This window comes from Cyprinus carpio, chromosome A6, assembly GCF_018340385.1.
Source record: "Cyprinus carpio isolate SPL01 chromosome A6, ASM1834038v1, whole genome shotgun sequence".
Lineage (NCBI taxonomy): Eukaryota > Metazoa > Chordata > Actinopteri > Cypriniformes > Cyprinidae > Cyprinus > Cyprinus carpio.
This window is the reverse complement of record NC_056577.1, coordinates 20,868,376-20,888,673: the sequence shown is the minus strand read 5'-3', so window position 1 is coordinate 20,888,673 and position 20,298 is coordinate 20,868,376. Positions and strand designations below refer to the sequence as shown.

General features: G+C 34.9%; 2 protein-coding genes across 5 annotated transcripts in view; one reads left to right on the top strand and one right to left on the bottom strand.

The window, feature by feature from the left end:
• Positions 1-17,268, bottom strand: part of LOC109106336 (KN motif and ankyrin repeat domain-containing protein 4-like) — a 44,543-nt gene extending 27,275 nt beyond the window's left edge. For 2 of the 3 annotated variants that reach the window (XM_042758395.1, XM_042758398.1), the window contains exon 1: positions 17,088-17,268. Coding sequence is in view for 1 of the 3 variants with exons in the window: in XM_042758397.1 (XP_042614331.1) it covers positions 16,511-16,545 (35 nt within the window). In the remaining 2 variants the exon portion in view is untranslated. Of the gene's footprint in view, positions 1-16,510; positions 17,053-17,087 lie in introns of those variants that run through there. The other variant, XM_042758397.1, reaches the window with a different exon arrangement.
• Positions 17,269-19,956: 2,688 nt separating this feature from the next.
• LOC109102691 (ubiquitin carboxyl-terminal hydrolase 1-like) overlaps positions 19,957-20,298 on the top strand; it is a 10,239-nt gene continuing 9,897 nt past the window's right edge. The window contains exon 1 of one of the 2 annotated variants that reach the window (XM_042758392.1): positions 19,957-20,114. The gene's annotated coding sequence lies outside the window, so the exon portion shown is untranslated. Of the gene's footprint in view, positions 20,115-20,191 lie in introns of those variants that run through there. The other variant, XM_042758393.1, reaches the window with a different exon arrangement.

The following is a 20,298-nucleotide window of genomic DNA, read 5'->3' as shown; positions in this document are numbered from 1 at the left end:
AACTGCTGCTGGGGGCTGTTTGTGCTCTGCTGGTGAGAATGTTGCCAAATTGCTCCCACTATCAATAATCATTAGTTTTCCAGCCAGGCATGTGTGTGGTGCTCTGAGCACAAGGCCTCAGAATATGTTCAGTGGATTAACCCTATTTTTACTCCCTTCTTTCCTATTCTCCAATTCTCTACATGTACTGATTATTTTTCTTTTGGTGAAGATTGTTATACTGTACATTTTCATGTATAATATGTATAATAGAAATATCAAATTCCAATTAAAATGTTCCATGCAAAAAGCATATTGCAGTATTTAAATAACAGATTTAAATAACAGCTTTGCGGTTATTCTTGGCATTGTTTTTATTTGTAATAAATGAATAAATGCACACCGTTTTGGTTAATAGAGGCTGTCATGCTAAGCACAAATGGTTTCCACTTACTTAGTGTGAACGAGATTTACATAATGTAAATAAAGATATCCAGTGTACAGTCATTTCAGTAACTATTTCAAATCAATATCTATCAAATCATTATTTTATTTAGAATAATACCCTGGCGCAAAAGCTACCAAAAAAAAAAAAAAAAAATGTGTTAAAGAATGTAGTAAAACAAAACAGTCCAGACAGATATGCACTTATCCGTCCTTTGGGAATTCCTTTTGTTTATGCTATGTTTTTCCATTGGAAAAAAAAAAAAGAGCACTGAATGAATTAATCTTGAACAGTAAACAAATATTGTGTTTAGAGCATAGCTATTTAATGGATCCCACATGGGTAAACAAACATGTGTTTTATTGTATTTATTTATTCAGACAAAAAAAAAAAAAAAAAAAAAAAAAAAAAAAAACATACACAGGCTAATGGCTTGCAGATAGCTCAGCATAAACAGAGATCATCTAGTCCTCTAATCATGTCTTAGATAGACAGACAGACAGACAAACAAATAGACAAAATGATGAAAGGTCAAGAGCAAGCCTCAAAATGTATTCGAAAACAAATGTATAAACATATGACCAGAAGTTTCTTGTCTTAGAGAATGGATGGACAGCAGCAGTCTATGCAGAACTTACTCTACATGCATGCTATGTCTGCCCCCCATTGATTTTCATCAAGGTGAGAACAGGGACAATTTAAAGTATGGAAGCTTGCAATTCTGAATTTATATCTCACAATTCTGTCTCTTTTTTTCACAATTGCAAGATATTAAGAATTATAAGATATAAAAGAATTGCGGGTAAATTAACTTGCTATTCTGAGAAAAAAAAGTCAGAATGAGATGGTGGCTTTCAATTATGAGAAGAAAAGTTGGAATTGTGAGGTAAATGAAGTAAGAACTGTGAGATAAAAAGTCACAGTTACCCTTTTTTTTATGTATATATTCCGTAGTGGAGACCAAAAAATAAAACTGCAAGATCTTAATTCAGAGATATTTTGAAGAATGTTGAAAAACAACTTTCATTGTGTAGACCAACCAATAAATAAATAAATAAATAAATAATATTTTATGTTCCATGCAATAAAGAAAGCAATACAGATTTGAATCAACATGTAAATTGACAGATTTTTATTTTTTTTATTTTTTTTAATGAACTACCCTTTAATAAGTAGAAGACATGTAGCTATGTAAATATGTTAGGCAAGTTGTCCATAGAAAAAGTAACTTAAAATACAGTACAGATCAAAATAATATCATTTGATTTTGTAATTTTCTTTAGTAGAAGTAAAAATCTTAGTAGAAGCATTAATCAAATCTGTAAGCCAATAAATTAAAATAAAATAAAACAACTTTAAATAATACTTCATGTTCATGTATCCATCAATGTAACCATGGAATAAGCTGGATAATGAAGAGTCAGTGGTCATTATTCTAAAGTAAACATTATAATCTGATATTGACTGTCAGACTGTATACAGTATCATCAGTCATACCAAAATATGGCAGGCAGATTTGTATTAGTCTGTGAGTTACCATGGAGAGGTGCTTTGGGCTGCACACACAGGGGTGAGGGTGGGATAATGAATGTGTGTGAGAAATGGGGCTGTCAGTCTGCTGAGATAAAGATGCTCTCAGGAAATGCGACCTGATGTCAACAGATGAAGAGAGGTGTATGTGTGTGAGGGCAAACTCATATGTTGTTTGGCCCATTTTTCCATCCCTCCTGCTTGATTTACTTCTTGACATGATACTGCTGTTTTCCAGGCCATTCCACGATAACTTATGTCACTCTTTCCCTCATTCTCAAGATGTGTATCCCTGTGCTCTATCTGTTCCTCTCAAGCCCTTACAGTGTGTCCATTACTAACATTCACAATGGGAATACTAAACGAAATTAAATAGTTAAAGGGACAGTTCACTCAAGAATTAAAATTGTGCTGGCATCTTTTACTCACATCCATGTTGTTAAAGGGATAGTCTCAGCATTTTTTGTAATTTTTTTTTTTTTTTTTTTTTTTTTTTTTTGAGTTTGGTTCCTAGCATTCTTTAAAATATCTTTTGAAGGAAAATATCTTTGTACTGGAAAGAAATACAGGTTGGGTTTGTATATTATGACAGTAGGGTTCATAAATTATGACAGTATTTTTATTTTTGGGTGAACAGTCCCTTTAATAATAATTCCTAACTTTTTATTAAGCATAGTAATAAGAAATGTTTGTAGAGGAGGACCAAATTAGCATATTAAAATGATTTCTGAATGATCATGTGAGACTATTGACTTAAGTAATGGCTGCTGAAAATTCAGGTTTGTTATGAGAGATATAAATTACATAATATTAAAATAGAAAGCAGTTATTTTACATTGTAATAGTATTTCATACTATTACTGTTTTTACTGTATTTTTGATCAAATAATGCAGTCTTGGTGAACAAGAATTTTAAATATCTTACCAACACTAAACTTATACAGTAGTGTATACACAAATCTTTTTAATGCATAAAAATATTAATCATTGGTTAAACACATGCACATTCTTTTAAACACTGAAAGCTAGAGACAGTCTGCTGCTCATTTGATGTTGTGAAAGAAATGTGAGAGCAGAGAATGGCCCCTGAACTGCTGTCATTGCATCATCCTACCTTTCACCAACAGAAACACACACACACACACACACAAACAAGCAGCTGCAAACAAGCATGAATGCTCATATAGAAATGTGATGACAGACAAGCAAAGTCCAGGTAGTTCACGTGAGCTGTATCAACATGTATCTCTAAGCCCTGGGCACTAAGAAAAATGGCACAATACAAATATACAAACAGACTGACTTTAGCAAAAATACTGAAAGATAGCGCTGCATAAACTCATAAAAAATAAATATTTATGACAGAAGTGTGATAATGTATTTTTGAAATGCTTCAGCACTGTGATGGCAGTTTTGAAAAATACGGCAGCCAAAAATATGCCTACAGGAGGCAAACCAATGATTCGGTTAAAAGCCCCTATATGCTCTGTTCAGTGTAGGCTGAAAACTTTTTATATGACTAACTCCTTGCTACTTTTCAGACTTGCAGATTTGCAGTCAACAGAATCAATCTCAAAACGCTGCATGCTCTCTTGTGTGCTTCTCGCAATTACGAGAGAGAAAGAGTGAAAGAGAAAGTGAATTGATTTTCCACTCTTAGCAAGTGGGAGTCATTTATCTCGTTTTGGTACCTCTTGGTTGTCAGTGGACATTTGCACAGCTAGTGGTGCAGTATGTATAGGATTGAACTGGCTGATAAAAGCTTGCATACGAGTTTTCAATTTTAACTTCCACCAGAGCTACTTAAACTACAACACAAATAATTAAATTCCTAATGAAACATGCATTAGATGTGAATGTTTTAATTCTCAAAATGGAAGGTCTTGTTGCTCAGATTAGATACAGTGGTGGGGGTGGTTACAGCTTTTTACCTTCTAGCATTGTGGGAAATAAGAACCTTGCTACATTTCAGTGGGCAGTACACAAGACCTCTCGGGGGAACTAAAATGTTGTAATGGCAAGAGCTCCTGCCTGATGTTTTTCTAATAAACCGAAGACGTTTTTCTTGCCTACAGAGATTGGTTTTCAAGTTAATTAAAGCATGTAGCGCCTCCAACACTTTTCAGACACAAATTGCTCACAAGTTATTGGGAAAGTGCAAATGACTATTTATATATTAATATGCTTTATAAATATTTTAATGTTACTTCTTGAAAAATTAAACTTGGAATTTCTACAGATTTCTACAAATTTGAAACCACAACTTTCCCTCTTTGACCCACAGCTCACAGGCTTTGGCTTCCACCTCCTCCATCAGACAAGCAGCATTGTTCTTTGATCTGCCTACTTCATCTTTCTCCTTTTTCTTTCTTTCCCTCTTTTTTTCCCATCTCGGCTATCCTCATTTTTCCAAAGGCTGGAAGCTTCCAGAAGTGAATTCCTCAGATCAGAGACATGAGAATGTTTAAGAAGTAAGATCCAGATTCAGTTTTTAAAGGAATCTTCTATCACACCTGGCACCATTTCACTAACAACTTGAACTTGAAGTGCTTTCTGCTATCTGTAAATGGCATTTGTGGTATATCTGGAAATGTGATATCATACTCTCTGGAAAAGAGTCTGGATAATTCCTGCTTTGGACACGTCTGAGGAAAATATTTGATATCTTAATAGTTGACATGGAAGGGCCATTGAATCTCTTGCTTTAATAAATCACATAACGCTACTGATTCTGCTTATGGATCAGTCGGCTATCTGTCTGCATAGTGTAACATATGCCAGATAAGCCGTTTTGAAAGCAATCACTACAGCTTTTCAGATTAGCATTTAAAGGAAAACACTGTCCATCCTCTCATAACTCCTGGGGATAGATAAAAAAGAAAGTAGGAGGAAGAAGGAAAAAAAAGAAAAGGCCATTTGAAACGCAAAACTTCTCCAGCTTAAGAGGAAATAACACAGTACAGAGCTCCCAAGGTCACATTCGTGAAGTCCGGCCCGTCTCTAAGGAACTGTGGGCAAGGCTTCTATTCCATTTCTACTGATGGTGATACGTCTGATCATTACGTCTCCGAAGGACAAAATAAGAACCACTGAAGAAAATCCCATCTAAGCCAACACTGAACTGTGTTTTAGAGCAGATATGTAAAAATGCATGTGCAGTGAACATTCAAGCACTCTGCGAAATCTAAAAGGAATCAAAAAAAATTTTAAATAATTTCTAAATGTCCTCGAAAATATATTTTAAAACACAGAAAAACAAAAACAATGATTGAGATCTAAGGTCTTCAAATAGCAGATACATGAATCATTTTTAACTCTTTAATAAGGAGGACTGTGGTTCTGATAATTCATAGCAATTAAATCTTTAAGGGATCGTTTTGTTCAAATGAAGATATGCTATTCTTTCTTAGCCACAGAGGAAAGACTAGATCAATTCTTCATGTACTGGCATTGTCAGCAGTTTTCTTGACACTGTTTTAACCAGCATGTTCAAGCCAAGGGAAGCTGCTTGTTTCTAATTTCAAAATTACACACTGCTTATAATAGAAGCTACCATCATGTTCCTAAACTTTAGGCGTAACACTGTCCTTTTCCTGAACTTAAAGGGAAACTCAAGAGTCATGAGGAGGTCAGAGGTCTGAAGGTCTATACTTCATGGTATTGATTTTACCTTAGCGTGTGGACAATAAGTGATCTGGACATTCAGGATAAGATCTTTTAAAACAGGTGGAATAAATAAACATTAATAAGTTTTCAAGATGGCTTATTGAATCAGCAATAAATTTCATAATAATTGATTTTTCCTCTTTTAGTATACTGGTCCAGCTAATGCACAAACAAAGAGGAGCTAACTCTTTTTTTAATTAATGGCTGCCATTTTACTCTTTTCAATTTCTCCAATTCATTTCTTACTCTCATTCTCTCTTATATAAACATATCTATCACCAAATGAATTCAATAATTAGCATAGAACACAAAAGTGTTCTGTCAATTTGTTGTCACACACAGGCATAAACACATTTGCTATTTGTGGTCTGGGGTTCAGTTAGCGGTCATCTGCAACAGGAAGCATCTGGCAGCCTGAGGATTTTCCATATTGAAAAGTCTGATACCTTTTTTAAAAGGCCAAAGCAGAGCTAGAGGCAATGCAGCACGTTGCATCTATATCTTTTCTTCACACTGTCTTTCGCTTGCTCTCAAATCCAGTGATGCCATCTTATTCTTATCAGAGCTGCTCTCTGAAGCAATTTCAGTTCCCCACTCATGTTGCTATCCATTTTCTTACTGTTCTTTCCCTCTGTGACAAATCCATTTTGAATCTCAAACCATCTCAAGCTGCTGTTCTAGATAGTACAGGTTGGATGAAGGTTTTATTTCAGAGAGGAAAGATTTGTTATCTAAATAAAGTAAATGGATGGTTGGAACAGCAAGAGAAAAGCGCTCAGAAGCAGGTGGCCACATACTTTCTCTGTGGTGGTTACCAAAACTCTGAATGAAAAACAGATTTGTTTACCTAAATTATTGCTTAAATTCCTTTTCTACAATGTTTTTCTGTTAGATCGTGGGAAAGGGCACGTATTGCACTTAGGATGTGGCTAAATTAATAAGAGGCATAAAACCATCTCCTTCTTCCTTCCTTTAGGACCAAAAGCATTTTGCAATGTAGACTTCCCTACTTTCTTTCTTAGAGTTCTGGCCAGAAATGTAGATACACACACACATATGTGTAAATTTATATATATATACACACATATATTCCTTCCTGCTGGATTTCAGAAGACACTGGACGCTTGTTATTACTTCAACTAACACTCAGAAACATTTCTCATGGTTAAAACCTCATTTTTAGACTCGATATGGCCAGTTATTTTGTTTATTTTCGCTCCACCAACTAAAAGTGTTCTTAAAAAGTCAAACCTGGATCAACTGTTGCATGTCACCAATCATCTCACAGACTGACACTATTGTACTATTGTTAGTGTTAACTAATAATAAAACTATTAAAAATAAAAATAATACATAATGTTAAAAAATAATAAAGAATGATAAAAGCACGTAAGAAAATTACTAAAATAAAAAAAAATATATATATATTAATAAATACTATAATATTGTATAAATAATAACTGACATTCCATCTGGAATGCTGTGAACACAGATAAACAGGATAAGAGTAACAGTGAAATGTTCCAGTGATGTTATAAAAAAATAATAATAATAATATCTTGGAAAGGTGCTGGTCCAATAAAATTAGAGGACCAAACCTAAGTGTTCCTCATAATCCCGTTCAAATATACAACACAGAAGCACATTATTCTAAATTAAATAAGCATAAAGGAATACATATTCATGTTGTTCTAGGAAACAATATCAATCTTGAAATGAAACAATGCTTTCAGAAGATAATGATTAATAGATGTGAGGACAATACCATGACCAGCGGTGGAGGTGTTTTGGTTCCATCTGCACAGCTGTAAATGTGTATGACCATCCCTTAGGATTAGTATCTAATCAGTTTCATTGCAGCTTTCCTCTGCATTAATCTAGCAGGATGAGACCACTCTCAGTCAAGCTTTCTGCTTTGCAGAGCAATTTACATCTCTTCATCACAGCACTATCAATGATAAATTTCAAGCTGCAGAAACACTAAGGTTTTTCAAGTACTGCTCAATGGGTGATGCCACTCATTAAACAGCTATTGTAATATAAGGTACTGTATATAATGTCATCGGACATACAGAAAGGCCAATGCTACAGTGTAGCAAAAAAAAAAACAAAAAAAAAACAGGCTGCTGTGGAAAAATAAAATGGCTCTTGTTTTGTCTCCTGCACTGCACATGCTCTCGGCACGAGGGATTATACTAAAAAAGACCACTAATAACCACATACACACATACAGTAGAAGGTTTTCTCAAATTAAAAGAAACACTTTTGCTGCCTTTTTCTCCCTTTAGCATGAAACATATATTTCAGGTGTGAAATATTTCAGGCTAGGATTGGAAGTTACTCCAAGGTGCAATAATAATAATTACAAGACTGAAAAAATGAGGAAAGGCTATGCTAAATTACAAATAATGAAGAAACAACAGGATATGCAGTGTAACCTTTAAGACATTTTGACTAATTTCAAAGATCATCATGCCAATTTCTCTCAACAATATTTAAATTCTGTCAATAGCCCAAAGGTATGAATCTCCCATCATCAAACAAGCTTTTAGTTCATACCTTGGATTATATAATGCATGTTAAAAGCAGATCAATTGATTTTACGGTTACTAAACCTCAGATGGCATTGCAGTACAGCCAGGAGCAAACTCTAATTATGTCAAACAGTAAATCATCCAAATTATTGAATTTTAATTGATATTTACATTTTAAGGCCTATGCTCAATTATAACACAATTAAATCACTGTAAAATAAATCACCAGAAATCCCCATAAAAAATACAGTGACAATATTTTATATGCAAACATATATGTGATATATAATGCTAACTATTTGAACCAAGTCTTTTCTTTTCTTTTCTTTTCTTTTCTTTTCTTTTCTTTTCTTTTCTTTTCTTTTCTTTTCTTTTCTTTTCTTTTATTTTCTATGTACTGATACCCACCAATATAATACAGGTGTCACAATAGAAAGCCACATGATGAATCAGAGCTCATTGTAAGTGGCCTGCCACTAAATGAACTAAATAAAAGAAAATGTACAAAAAAAAAACAAAAAACTCATGTACATTACCGATATCAAAAGGAAAAAGAAACAAAACTGTTTACATAGAGAGAGACTTCTGAGAATGACTTTATACTGTTTTTTATTGTAAAATGTATGGTAATTATATGATTTTTACTAAAAAAAATAAAATAAAAAAAAACATAAATTGTGTTTATGCAGTAAAATTACATATAATGGAATGCTAAAATATTTACTGTTGTTCACCGTACATGGTAAGGTAACACAGTGTTAATTAACCAATTAGCAGGTTTGTACTATGACATATTTACAGTTTTTTGTTGTTGTTGTTCTTTAACATTTGAATACTGAGTAGTAAATATCATGTGGAAAGTGCTGTCAGCATCAGTTTTTCATGCCAATAACCCATTCCACCATCATAAATACAAGCAGCAGGTGTAGACATCAAAGACAAACTAAGTAAGAAACAGCTGTAAGACACAACATAGCAACACAGCAACAGATGCTCTTCGTTCATATTAATGTTCTCCTCATGACTGACAAATCTACTGTGTTGGCAAGTTTCAAATTGTCTGACAAGAATTTCTGGTTTTGTTGCCAGCATGCCAGCATTTTACTAGGTTATGCTATATTCTCTTAACAAAGACACATACAGAGACATTTGGTGCCAGATAGGGCATTAATAATAAAAAAAAGGATTATTTAAAAACATATTTACATATGACCTACATCTCTGACACTACTACACCCCCAACAATCTGGAAACATTATTGGAGTCCACAGAGAAATAGTACAGGGCTGTTTCAGCACAGCATCAGAATGTGCATACTAAAATCTCACCATTTGTAACAAGATTCTTCAATATACTCTTTTCTCTGCACTTCTGCATCAACTCTCTCATGGAGACTCATGCTGATGTCACTGCATTTCTAAGAATGCAAGAAAGACAATAGACAAACCCCCGTCCTCTGAAGATTTCACAGTACGTGACAGATCATATCTATAAAGACCTCTATATCCAGCCCAAGCTGTGCAGAGGTGAACATGAAAGAAGGTAAGTGTAAAAAATATGATTTGGTAAAACTCAACTCATGTAGCACTAATTGTGTATTTCTAGTCTAGAGTGTAAACACATCTCTTCCATCTTTATTTGACCCTCTAACTTTTTCACTCACTATTCTAATTCTATTTAAAAAAAAAAAAAAAAAAAAAAAATCTAACTACCTTTTTAATCTTTTTGTATTCTATCTATTTTCTTTTAATTTATTATACAATTATAAAAAAAACCTCTTACACTAGCTTGCTCTATTCTTTTTCTATTCTATCTGTTTTCTTTTGATTTATTTTATTATTTAAAAGCCCTTGCTACGTATACTGTGTTTAGGCTAACTGAGACTTGTTATAGCACTTATATATCATTGCTCTTTTGTTGTTTTTGATTGCTTCCATTGTCCTCAATTGTAAGTCGCTTTGGATAAAAGCGTCTGCTAAATGACTAAATGTAAATGTAAATGTAAATGTAAATCTTTATGACTACCTACATAAATGTATTTTTAACGCTAAAAACAGGAAAGTATTCAAAAAAAAAAAAAAGAAAGAAAAGGCAAAAGCAGACTATTGCCTGAATAGGTCAGTAGGTTTCTCCTCCATTAAGCATTTGTTAATTTTCCAAGCTATTCTAAGGTGGAAATCTGCAGCTTCTCTAAGGAAATAAAGCTGAAATAAAATAAAATATAAATATTAGATTAAAAAAAAAAAAAAAAAAAAAAAACCTTAAGGCCTGTTCTCACAAACGAATGACAGATAATTTGAAGAACTGTGTTTAAAAAAAAAAACAGTCTTTTCCAAGCTTCTTTATGGACGAAACCCATGTGCAGCTTCTCTACAGCTGAAGAAAGGAGGATTGGGGGAAAATACAACATGCATTTGCTTTTCTTCGACATAGTATGAAAAAAGGATGAGTAGAATGTAAATATTCTGTATTCATTATCAGTATTTATTATACAGAAGGCAAACAATTCCCAGATGACACACTGCATCTGCTGTGATTCTGAAGTGTGCAACTAGCAGGAAATCTTCTATCCCATGAGTCTATAAAAGCTGCAGAGCTGTCAAATTTGGAAAATTTTAAATAAAAAAATGGTGGTATGGGAATTTGGATGAAACCGGAAAATCCATGTGGCTTTCACTGGTCCAGGACACAATGTGAAGACATTATATGCCTGGATGGATCCCATCAATTGAACTGAACATTTGTTCAAAAGATCAACCACAAGAACACGCTTAAAACCCAGCATTGTCCTTGAACATTTGCATGCAGATACACAAGCCAGCACACATACACATGCCAGTGGAACTGATTTGCTGATACGGCGATGGATTCTCATAGCTTATTTACATTCCTAACTCACCATGCGACCCATTTGTGCTGCCTTCACTGATAAACAGTTGGAAAAAATATGATGACAGACAATAGTTTAACATTTACAACAGCCCAATTCCACACAATGAGCATCTCAGGCTATTTTACAGTACTGTACAAAAGGTTGGGGTCTGTAAGATTTTTTTTATGTTTGTGAAAGAAGTGTCAGGCTGCATTTATTTGATTAAAAATACAGTTAAAACAGTAATATTGTAAAATGTAATTGCTGTGATGGCAAAGCTGAATTTTCAGCAGCCATTACTCCAGTTTTCATTATCACATGATCCTTCAGAAATCTTTCTAATATGCTGATTAGGTGCTCGAGAAACATTTCCTGTTATTATATCAGTTGAAAACAGTTCTATGCTTAATATTTTTGTGGAAAATGTGATGCTTTTTTTCAGGATTCTTTGATAAATATAAAGTTCAAAAGAACAGTTTGAAAAGTGTTGGAACTAGACATTTATTGACAAAGTTAATGATGAATGAATTAACATGAGTTGATAAAGAAATGAAGAATACATTTAAGAATTCTTATCCTTGAATGCATTTATTCTTTCAGCATAAATGCATTCATTTCTTTAAAAAAAATAAGTCTTACTGATAAACATTCTTGTTCTCTTTCCATGCAGTGAATGTACATGGGGAACAAGGGCTATACAGAAAGTGATATAGAAATGGTCTGTAAAACTCACGCATTACATTTCAAGTCCTCAAAAGTCATATGATAGTGTGAATAAATCATCATTCTTTGAAAATCTTGCTTGACAGCTGTGGTCATCGTTCTCTTTCATTGTACACTCTTAAAAATAATGGTTCTTTATTGGCTTCTGGTTCCATAAAGAACCTATAACATTCATGGAAATTTATTTGAGGAACCCAAAATGTTCTTTTATATCAGAGAAAAGAGAAAGTCTTGTGGCCAAGATAAACTGTTGCTACATCTACTTGGTCACATCCATTGGACCCTCAGGGATTTCCTCACATGAAAACACAATAACATTCAAAATCCGGTCAACTTTTGTGATTCTGATACAAATCTAAGTTTCAATTTATGAAAACAGGAGATCCATGGAAAAGCCAACATACAACTATAATTTGCCTGTCAGATGACTTTCCTTTGAGCAGCTCTCAAAGAAATCCTTCTGTGTCCACATAACACTTTTTTTTTCTTTTATGCACATATGAGGAATACATCTAAAGGGCAGGAGCAGCTTACAAATTATATCAGCCATTGTTTCCATCTCCGTTCTGTGAGAAATGTCCTTAAGCAGAAAACAATGGACAAGGAATCGCCCCCACAGAGCCTCAAATGTGAACCCCCAAGAGACCTCAATATGCCAAATTCCATAACCTCCACAACGAGCTCTCTCATGCCCACCACTTCAGACATCCAAGAAACTAAGAAACATACAATTCAACCATTTAAGTGTAACAGCAATAGTCAAAAGACTATCTGATAGATTCGAAGTACCCCAATATGTCTTTCTAGAGATTGTTTCCACTAAGGGCCTGTTTCAGAGCTCTGCCAGATCATGGAATTACAGTCACTGGTGCAAGAAGCCCACATGACTGATCACAAGAGCAAAAACAACACCATTTATCTCTCTAGTAAATGTCTTCTGGGTTTACTAGATGCTACTTTAACGGTCCACAGATGGGAATAATCAAATAAATAAATGAACACATAAATAAACATATATAATATATAAATAATATACAAATGTATAACTAAAAGAAACAAATGAATAAATAAATTGGCCTTCATCACAATAAATGACACATGATGGCTTCTGGTCAGCTGTATTTGGAAAGTTATGGATAAAAAAAAGTGTTTGGGCTGAAACAACACAGGACCAGCAAAATCACATAGAAAGGCTAGATATTTCTGCAAACCCCATAGTGATGGTAAACTTGCACACTCTTTAGGGAGGCAGAGCTCCTGGGTGGCCCTTAGGTCACATGTTTAATGTACCTCTGCATTCCTGAAAACATCAAACAGCCTGTAGGCTCTCAAGGAGATATTACATGTGAAAAGGCAGTGGGCCAATTATAAAAATTCTTGCAAGGGGGTTGAGAATTTCACCTTTTTAAGAGGAATTTTTAGGTCAGGTCAACTATGAAAATGTAAAGCCAATTTTGTAAAGGCAGCATGCCATTGGTGGAGACCACCAGTATTGCACAACACAAATTAGGCTCCGCCGTTAGCTAAATAAATTATTTACAGATTACAACACGTTTTTGTGATATACTCATGATCTGCAAATCTATAATAAACTAATACACAATGACTAATAAAGAAAATGTTTGCTTTTTTAATGATTCACCTGAATGCCCTGAAAGCATATAGCCATTAAAGATTGAGACACCAAACTTGGCAGGAGGATCTCAGTCATCAACTCCTCAGGCACACACATTGTCCATCTCTAGGTGGTACTATAATATGCAATTTGCATTTTGGATTATAACTTTGAAAGTTTTCCCACCCATTTTTGAATTTTTCTAGAACACACGCTTGTTCGACCTCCTTCTAGGCTGTTGGTCTGATCTTAACCAAATTAGACACACAGCAGCTAGTGATAGTGCTGGCAAAAACTTATCAAAAGACTTTTGATTTGTCAAAGCATTGCAAAATTATTAGTGAACCAAATACCTGGTGTTGCTCATTTTTCATTAATTGACCTATATCTTCTGAATGCAATGTCCAACCATAACAAAATTTGATGCAAACTGACCACAGGACATTTTTTCAGAAGCACACCAAGTCACATTAGGAGGGCTAACAGTGAAAAGTATCAGCCATTTTAACTGAAAGTTGAAAGCTGTGACTAAGAAGGAAGAAATCTTTTAAATCAGATATATGAGTTTCCATTAGTTTGAATGATAAATAAATGCCTAGAACAAGTTAATTTGTAGGTGCACAAATACATGCGCACAACTCTGGTGCACTGGTACTATAGTTTTATATAATTAGTTTACTAGTAGCCTATTAGTTTACCAACTCTGCTGAAATGCTAATATAATTTATTTAAAATTTTATAGATCCCAATAATATTGCAAACATATTTGTTAAGTTGCTAGACATGATTAAATATTTTGCTTTTATTTTTGCCTTTATTGGCAATTGTATTTTATTAGAATTTTTAAAAATATTATTTGTTCAATTTTATTACTTTCTTTTAGGATGATATATATTATAATATTTATATAAATATATTTATTTAGTGTTGTTGTATAAATATTAATAAACAAACACTGCAAGCATAAACAGCAAACATATAAGTAATCATAAAGAAAGCTCAGTTATCTGAAATAAATATAACAATTTGTTCTGTGTAGGATTTCTGCATTGCAGTAGCTATTTTACAATATTATAATTTGTCTAAAAATGACATGGTTTATTTGGAAACATTTTTGTTGTTGTTGTTGTTGTTTGGTTTGATGGTTTCTTTGTTTTTAGGTTAAATTCTACAAAACATGGCATTTTAGAGTTTACACCAGGTGTCAACAAATTCGGTCTTGGAGGGATGGTGTCCTGCAGCATTTAGCTCCAACTTGATTTGCTGGTTCAGGGCCCGTATTCACGAAAAAATTTGATTTTACCACTAAATAGCAGTAAAAGTTTTTGGCTAAGAGTTTTCTCTTAAAACCTATTTACAAAGCTGATGAGACAAACTTTTTCTAAGGAATATAGAGAAGTCTTAAGCTAAGAGTGTGTTTGGGGGCAGGGGGGATTTGACCTCATTGCTATGGATGATGTCATCAAGCTTACTAACTATGCACACAGTGATTGGCTGATAGACTCTGTCAGAGATTTATTCCTAGAAGTATCGTTGAGTGCAATATTATGTTGCCATATTCTAATAAAGTTTTAAGAATAAAAATGTTAATTGCAACATTCAAATCAAGATTTTAAAATGCAGGGTACGTGTCACTAATTAAACAAGTATATGTTAAGCTAACTGTCAGCCTCTTACATGTATGCTTCTCATTATTAATGAATATGCATATAAACAGCCTTTTAATTAACAGAGTAGAATAATCATGGCTGATAGTAAGACATGCAAATGTAAAAGAAAACCAAACTGTATACAAAAAGAACTGTTACTTCTTGCCCAACTGGTAAATAATAAAACAAGGACATAATCAAAAGAAAATTTGGAGTAGGCATAACCTCCAAAACCAAAGCCAATACCTTTTTTAACAGATCATTATCATCAAATGCTTCTAAAATGTTTATGTTCTGAGGCAGATTGGTGGCAACAGCCATTTTAGGGTAGTTTGTGGCTTGGTCTTAGTGACTAAGGAGTCCTCTTCACTACTCCTAATGTTTCACAGAATTAGGAGCTAGTTTTAGTTTTAAAACGCTTTGAGAAACATTCTAAGAGCAAAAATTTAGGAGTCCTAAATTTAGGACTGACACGTCCATTATTTTTTAAATTGGCGAGTTATGAGCTACTTTTAGCCTTAAGATGTTTTGTGAATACAGGCCCAGTTGTGTTTGATTAGGGTTGGAGCTAAACTATAAAGGACTAAAGGCCCTCCAGTACCGAATTTGGTGACCCCTGGTTTACAGAAATGCATCCATTAAAAGGCTAGTGGGCCACACATATGATAAAAAACAAATGATAAAAAAAAAAAATTACACTAAGATAAATAAAGTTTTGAGCTTCAAATAATATCTTCATATTAATGTGAAACTGCCCTATAACATGCGAATCAGCCTTTTTTTTTTTTTTTTTACATTAAGAGAGAGTGATTTCCTTTACAAGTCGGTCCCCAAACCCTAATTTTCAGTGAAGATTCAATATGGACTTTACAGTAAAAATCACGAATCATCCAAATGAGCCATTGGTGTTTGGACCCAGATGATTGTCCCTTGCAGCTCTATTAATTTATCATTATCTAAACATTTGAAAACCCTATTGAAACTAATGCATGCTTGATTTAATAAAGAGGTTTTACCCAAACCATTTGTTTTGTGGGGTACATGCCTTAATTAGGGGAATTTGACACTCCCTCTCCCACATATGCTCCACCATAATCTGCACTGTGAGAAGGAACTGTCTATACTCAATAATGAGATCTCTCTCTCTCTCTCTCTCTCTCTCTCTCTCTCTCTCTCTCTTTGTCAGGTGAACAATATTTGGACTCGCCAATGCATAGGCCTATCTGTTTTGTTTCTGTAGAAACTGATTGAACAGTAAGCAATTCATGTTGCTAAATTCAACTTACAGTTTAGAAAATGCATTGCTTAATTAATCAGCCTAAATGTGTTAAGTATAAATACATGCACAGTGACCATAGCATCTGAATCTGTTGCGCCTGAAACAAGCAGGAAAGCGCGCTCTGCATGCGAATCAAACAGGAACCTTTCTACATGGCAGCTGGGATCTCGCCTCGGGCATCGCGGGATATCACAGAGATCTCGACCAGCTGAGCTCACCGTCTCTGGGTCGCTGCAAATAAGCCAGACACCATCGCGAAATAGCCAAGCCTGAGCTATTGAGCAGCACTGCGTACGCGCAAGCTCTAGCAGCCCAGCGTCACAAGCGCAGTGCTGCACTGCTGCACGGGTTAACGCATCGCTCCCTCCTCGCGTGTCTCTGCCAGACTGACACGCTGCTCGACATTACGACAACCCAGCGGGGAGGTAAACTGAAACTGCACAGCCAAGCACGAGATGAGATGATTTGTGCTACGAGACATGGGCTGCCTACCTAGGCAGCATTTGGGTGTCTATGATGCCCAGAAATGCTGTCAAAAGGTGGCAAGATTACTCTAAAAACAGCCCAGGTCTGCAATGAAAGATGTAGTCTAATCTAGAAATATTGAATTATTACTAGAAGAACAGCGCATAATAACAAGAACTGCCTCAAATGCTCAACAAGAAATGAAAAGGGTGGTTTTAAGGGATGGTGGGTGGGATCTATAGAGGTGTGCTGCATTTTCCAAAGGTAAACAAGAGAAAAGTTGAGTAATGGAGCTGACAGACGTGGAATGTATTATCTCACATCACTTACCTCAGTCTCTTGGGGGCACTGCGGAGGTGAGGCAGACCTTCAAGGAAATCCAGCACAGGGAGGAAGCTGCAACCAGCTGCAACGGTGGTAGAGGCACTCCTCACTCCCCTAAACACACACACAGCCTCGGAGGCTGCGATATGGTTGTTACTGAGGTTTATGGAAGGGGACGGCAGAAGGCTCTCATAGCAAGCACACACCCCTCCTGCAGAGCTCATCCAATGGCAATCAGAGGGTCAGACACACAAACACACACAGCAGCAGCCAACACCCCCCATCTAGCTTCTCCATCACATTCAAATGCTTTAGGATTAAAGTAGTACAGCTGACTGATAAAAGATTAAAATGGTGTTTAACCATTTTGCCTATATATATGCTACTTGAGCTCTGCCTCATGTGCTGACAGCATCTGTGTGTGTGTGCGCGTGATCCAGCTGGAGTGTATTGTGTGTCACTGACACTGAGTGGTAAAGTGATTTAAAAAACAGCACACAGCTCAGCTCAGCTGGGGCTGAAAAGAATGCAGGACATGCCTCTCATTCTTTGAGCGCACTGGTCTATTTCTCAGCATTTCCAGACTCAAAAGCTCCTTTCCAGGGCTGATTTTCCTCTGACAGGGACTGCGTTCTGCACGGATTCACAGTTAACACTGTAGGGGACTGAAAAGAGGTGCATTTCCTCAGGTTTCTACCTACATTCACAGATACAAGTACACCGTTATACAAGAGTTTATATTTGGCTTATAGGGGGATACCAGGCTAGTTGTCACAATCCAGTGAATATTTATTGCATTTTATTAATGCATAATACATATGCACTATATTAATGCATAAATATTATTGAGGTAGTTTCTGTTTGTAAATTTAAATGGAAAAACAATGATTCAAAAAGAAAGAAAAAAAAAGAAGAAAGAAAGAAAAGAAAATATGTAAGGTAACACAAAAAAGCCAAGCCATTGTTTTGGCCACCCAAATATTGTAAATAAAAATAATTTAATTATATAAAAATAATATTAACAATAAAATAAAATAATAATGACATTTTATGCCATTTAATAAATTGCACAGAAATTCAAGGTATTAAATATATGTGACTACTCGCCTCAACCTCAGATATTCCTGTCTGTTCAACCACAATTTGCCTGAATGCATTCTATTGTGGTTACTGATATATAACTACCCTGAGTCTCTTCTACATAATGTGCATTCACACACACACACACACACACACACAAAAAAAAAAAAACCACACACACACACTCAAAGAAATAATGTTCTAAGTAAGTAGATCCAAATGATCAGCAGATGCTGATGTGATCTGTGTTGTTTGAGATCAGCCTCCTCAAGCACATCTGCAGATTAGATGCCTCGGTACAATATGTACATGGGCAGGACAAATGAGATTCCACTGCAATGACAGCTGTGTCCAGTTGTGTAATCTGCTTCACTCCATACAGCACTACTCTACACATGATCTTCTATTATCATTGTTATGCATACAGTAGTTTGACATCTTATATATATATATATATTTATATTTATATATATAGTCTGAATGCACTGTAAGTCGCTTCGGATAAAAGCGTCTGCTAAATGCATAAATTTAATTTTAATTTAATTTATATTAAACTTCAATGATTCATTTGTTACACTTTCGATTGTAATTCATATAAATTTTAAAATACAATCTTAATATTGGGGAAAAAAGTTGAGTGGAAAAAAATGTGAGTATTGTTTGTAAATATGTATCTCACATAGAACTAGGCCTATTCCGAATATGAGAAAAAGAAATAAAGTAGTTATAGATCAGGGGTGTCCAAACTCGGTCCTGGAGGGCTGGTGTCCTGCAGAGTTTAGCTCCAACTTTCCTCATTACACCTGTCTGGAAGTTTCTAGTATTCCCAGGAAGACCTTGATTAGCTGGTATAGGTGTGTTTAAGTGAGGTTGGAGCTGAACCCTGCAGGACAGGAGCTCTCCAGGAGAAGGACTAGACACCCCTGATGTGGACCCCTCATGCACTGTTCTTGATGTCCATCTGCTGGTGAACTATGAGAAATACTTTTTTTTTTTTTTTTTTATATACATTTAATATTAAATAAATTAATAAATAAAGCAGTATGAAACAATTTTCATAATATTTATTTTTTATGTTGATATGATTTTTTTTTTTTTTTGGGGGGGGGGGGGTGCAAACGGGAATTCAATGTTTTATTATTATTGTTATTTTTTTATGTATTAGCTACGAGTTATGTTGTAGTTTCTGGCATGCACGTTTTTTAATTTGACATCACTAATAACAGTGTATACTGACTGCGTCCTAAACGCCTATGACTTCTCTGTTATAGATCAGTGGTCCTAAACAACATAAAATAAACATTTTTCAAGTTCTCGGCCTGCGTCATTTTAAGTAATCAATATTTTGAGGCAATTTTAAATACATGCAGTACGGATGATTTTTAAAAATATAAAATAAATAAATAATCTACACTTTAAAATATTTTAACAAAAGAATCAATTTTATTTATAAGAAAAACACCATCTATGCTTCCACTTGTCCCGTTGTCCAGACAAGACGGTTTCCTGTGAAGCTCCTTATTTTACGCTGATCCAGATTCAGTCTTCTATTCACAAACCCAAACCGCAAGGTGGTTACAAACCCACACTTTACTGATCTCAGGTCGGTTTAAAAATGGCAGTCTGCGCGCATATCAGAGGGCGTAGTTGTCCAAAATTATGCCAACATTAATATATTCATTTTTATTCATAGTTTTGAAAAAACTATATTTTCTAAAAATAAAAAAAATCCGTATTTAATCATACAGTTCGCGGCAGTGCTCATTCTTTAATTTCACACAGTTTATTCGACCACCTCTTTTTGTTCAGGCAGTAGCGGAGGACTCTCAGTCGTGGAAAAAGCGCCAAGTTCTACAGCAGACGCAGTTGTCAAGTTTGAGTTTTTAAACCGAAACTGCGTTCTTGGGATTGTATTTTGCGAAAATGTAACACGTGCACAATAAGACTCGTTAGGTAAGACCATTAAATGTAGACTATTTTTTATATCGTGACTCTGAAGTACTCTTGCTGAAAATAAACGCGCGTGTTGTGTGGGCTGGGCGGCTACTCAGTTAACGCTAGCTACACTGCTATATATGCATATGAATAAAACATGATCAAACTAAGGGTCTCGAGATCATATGACGCGAATATTCGA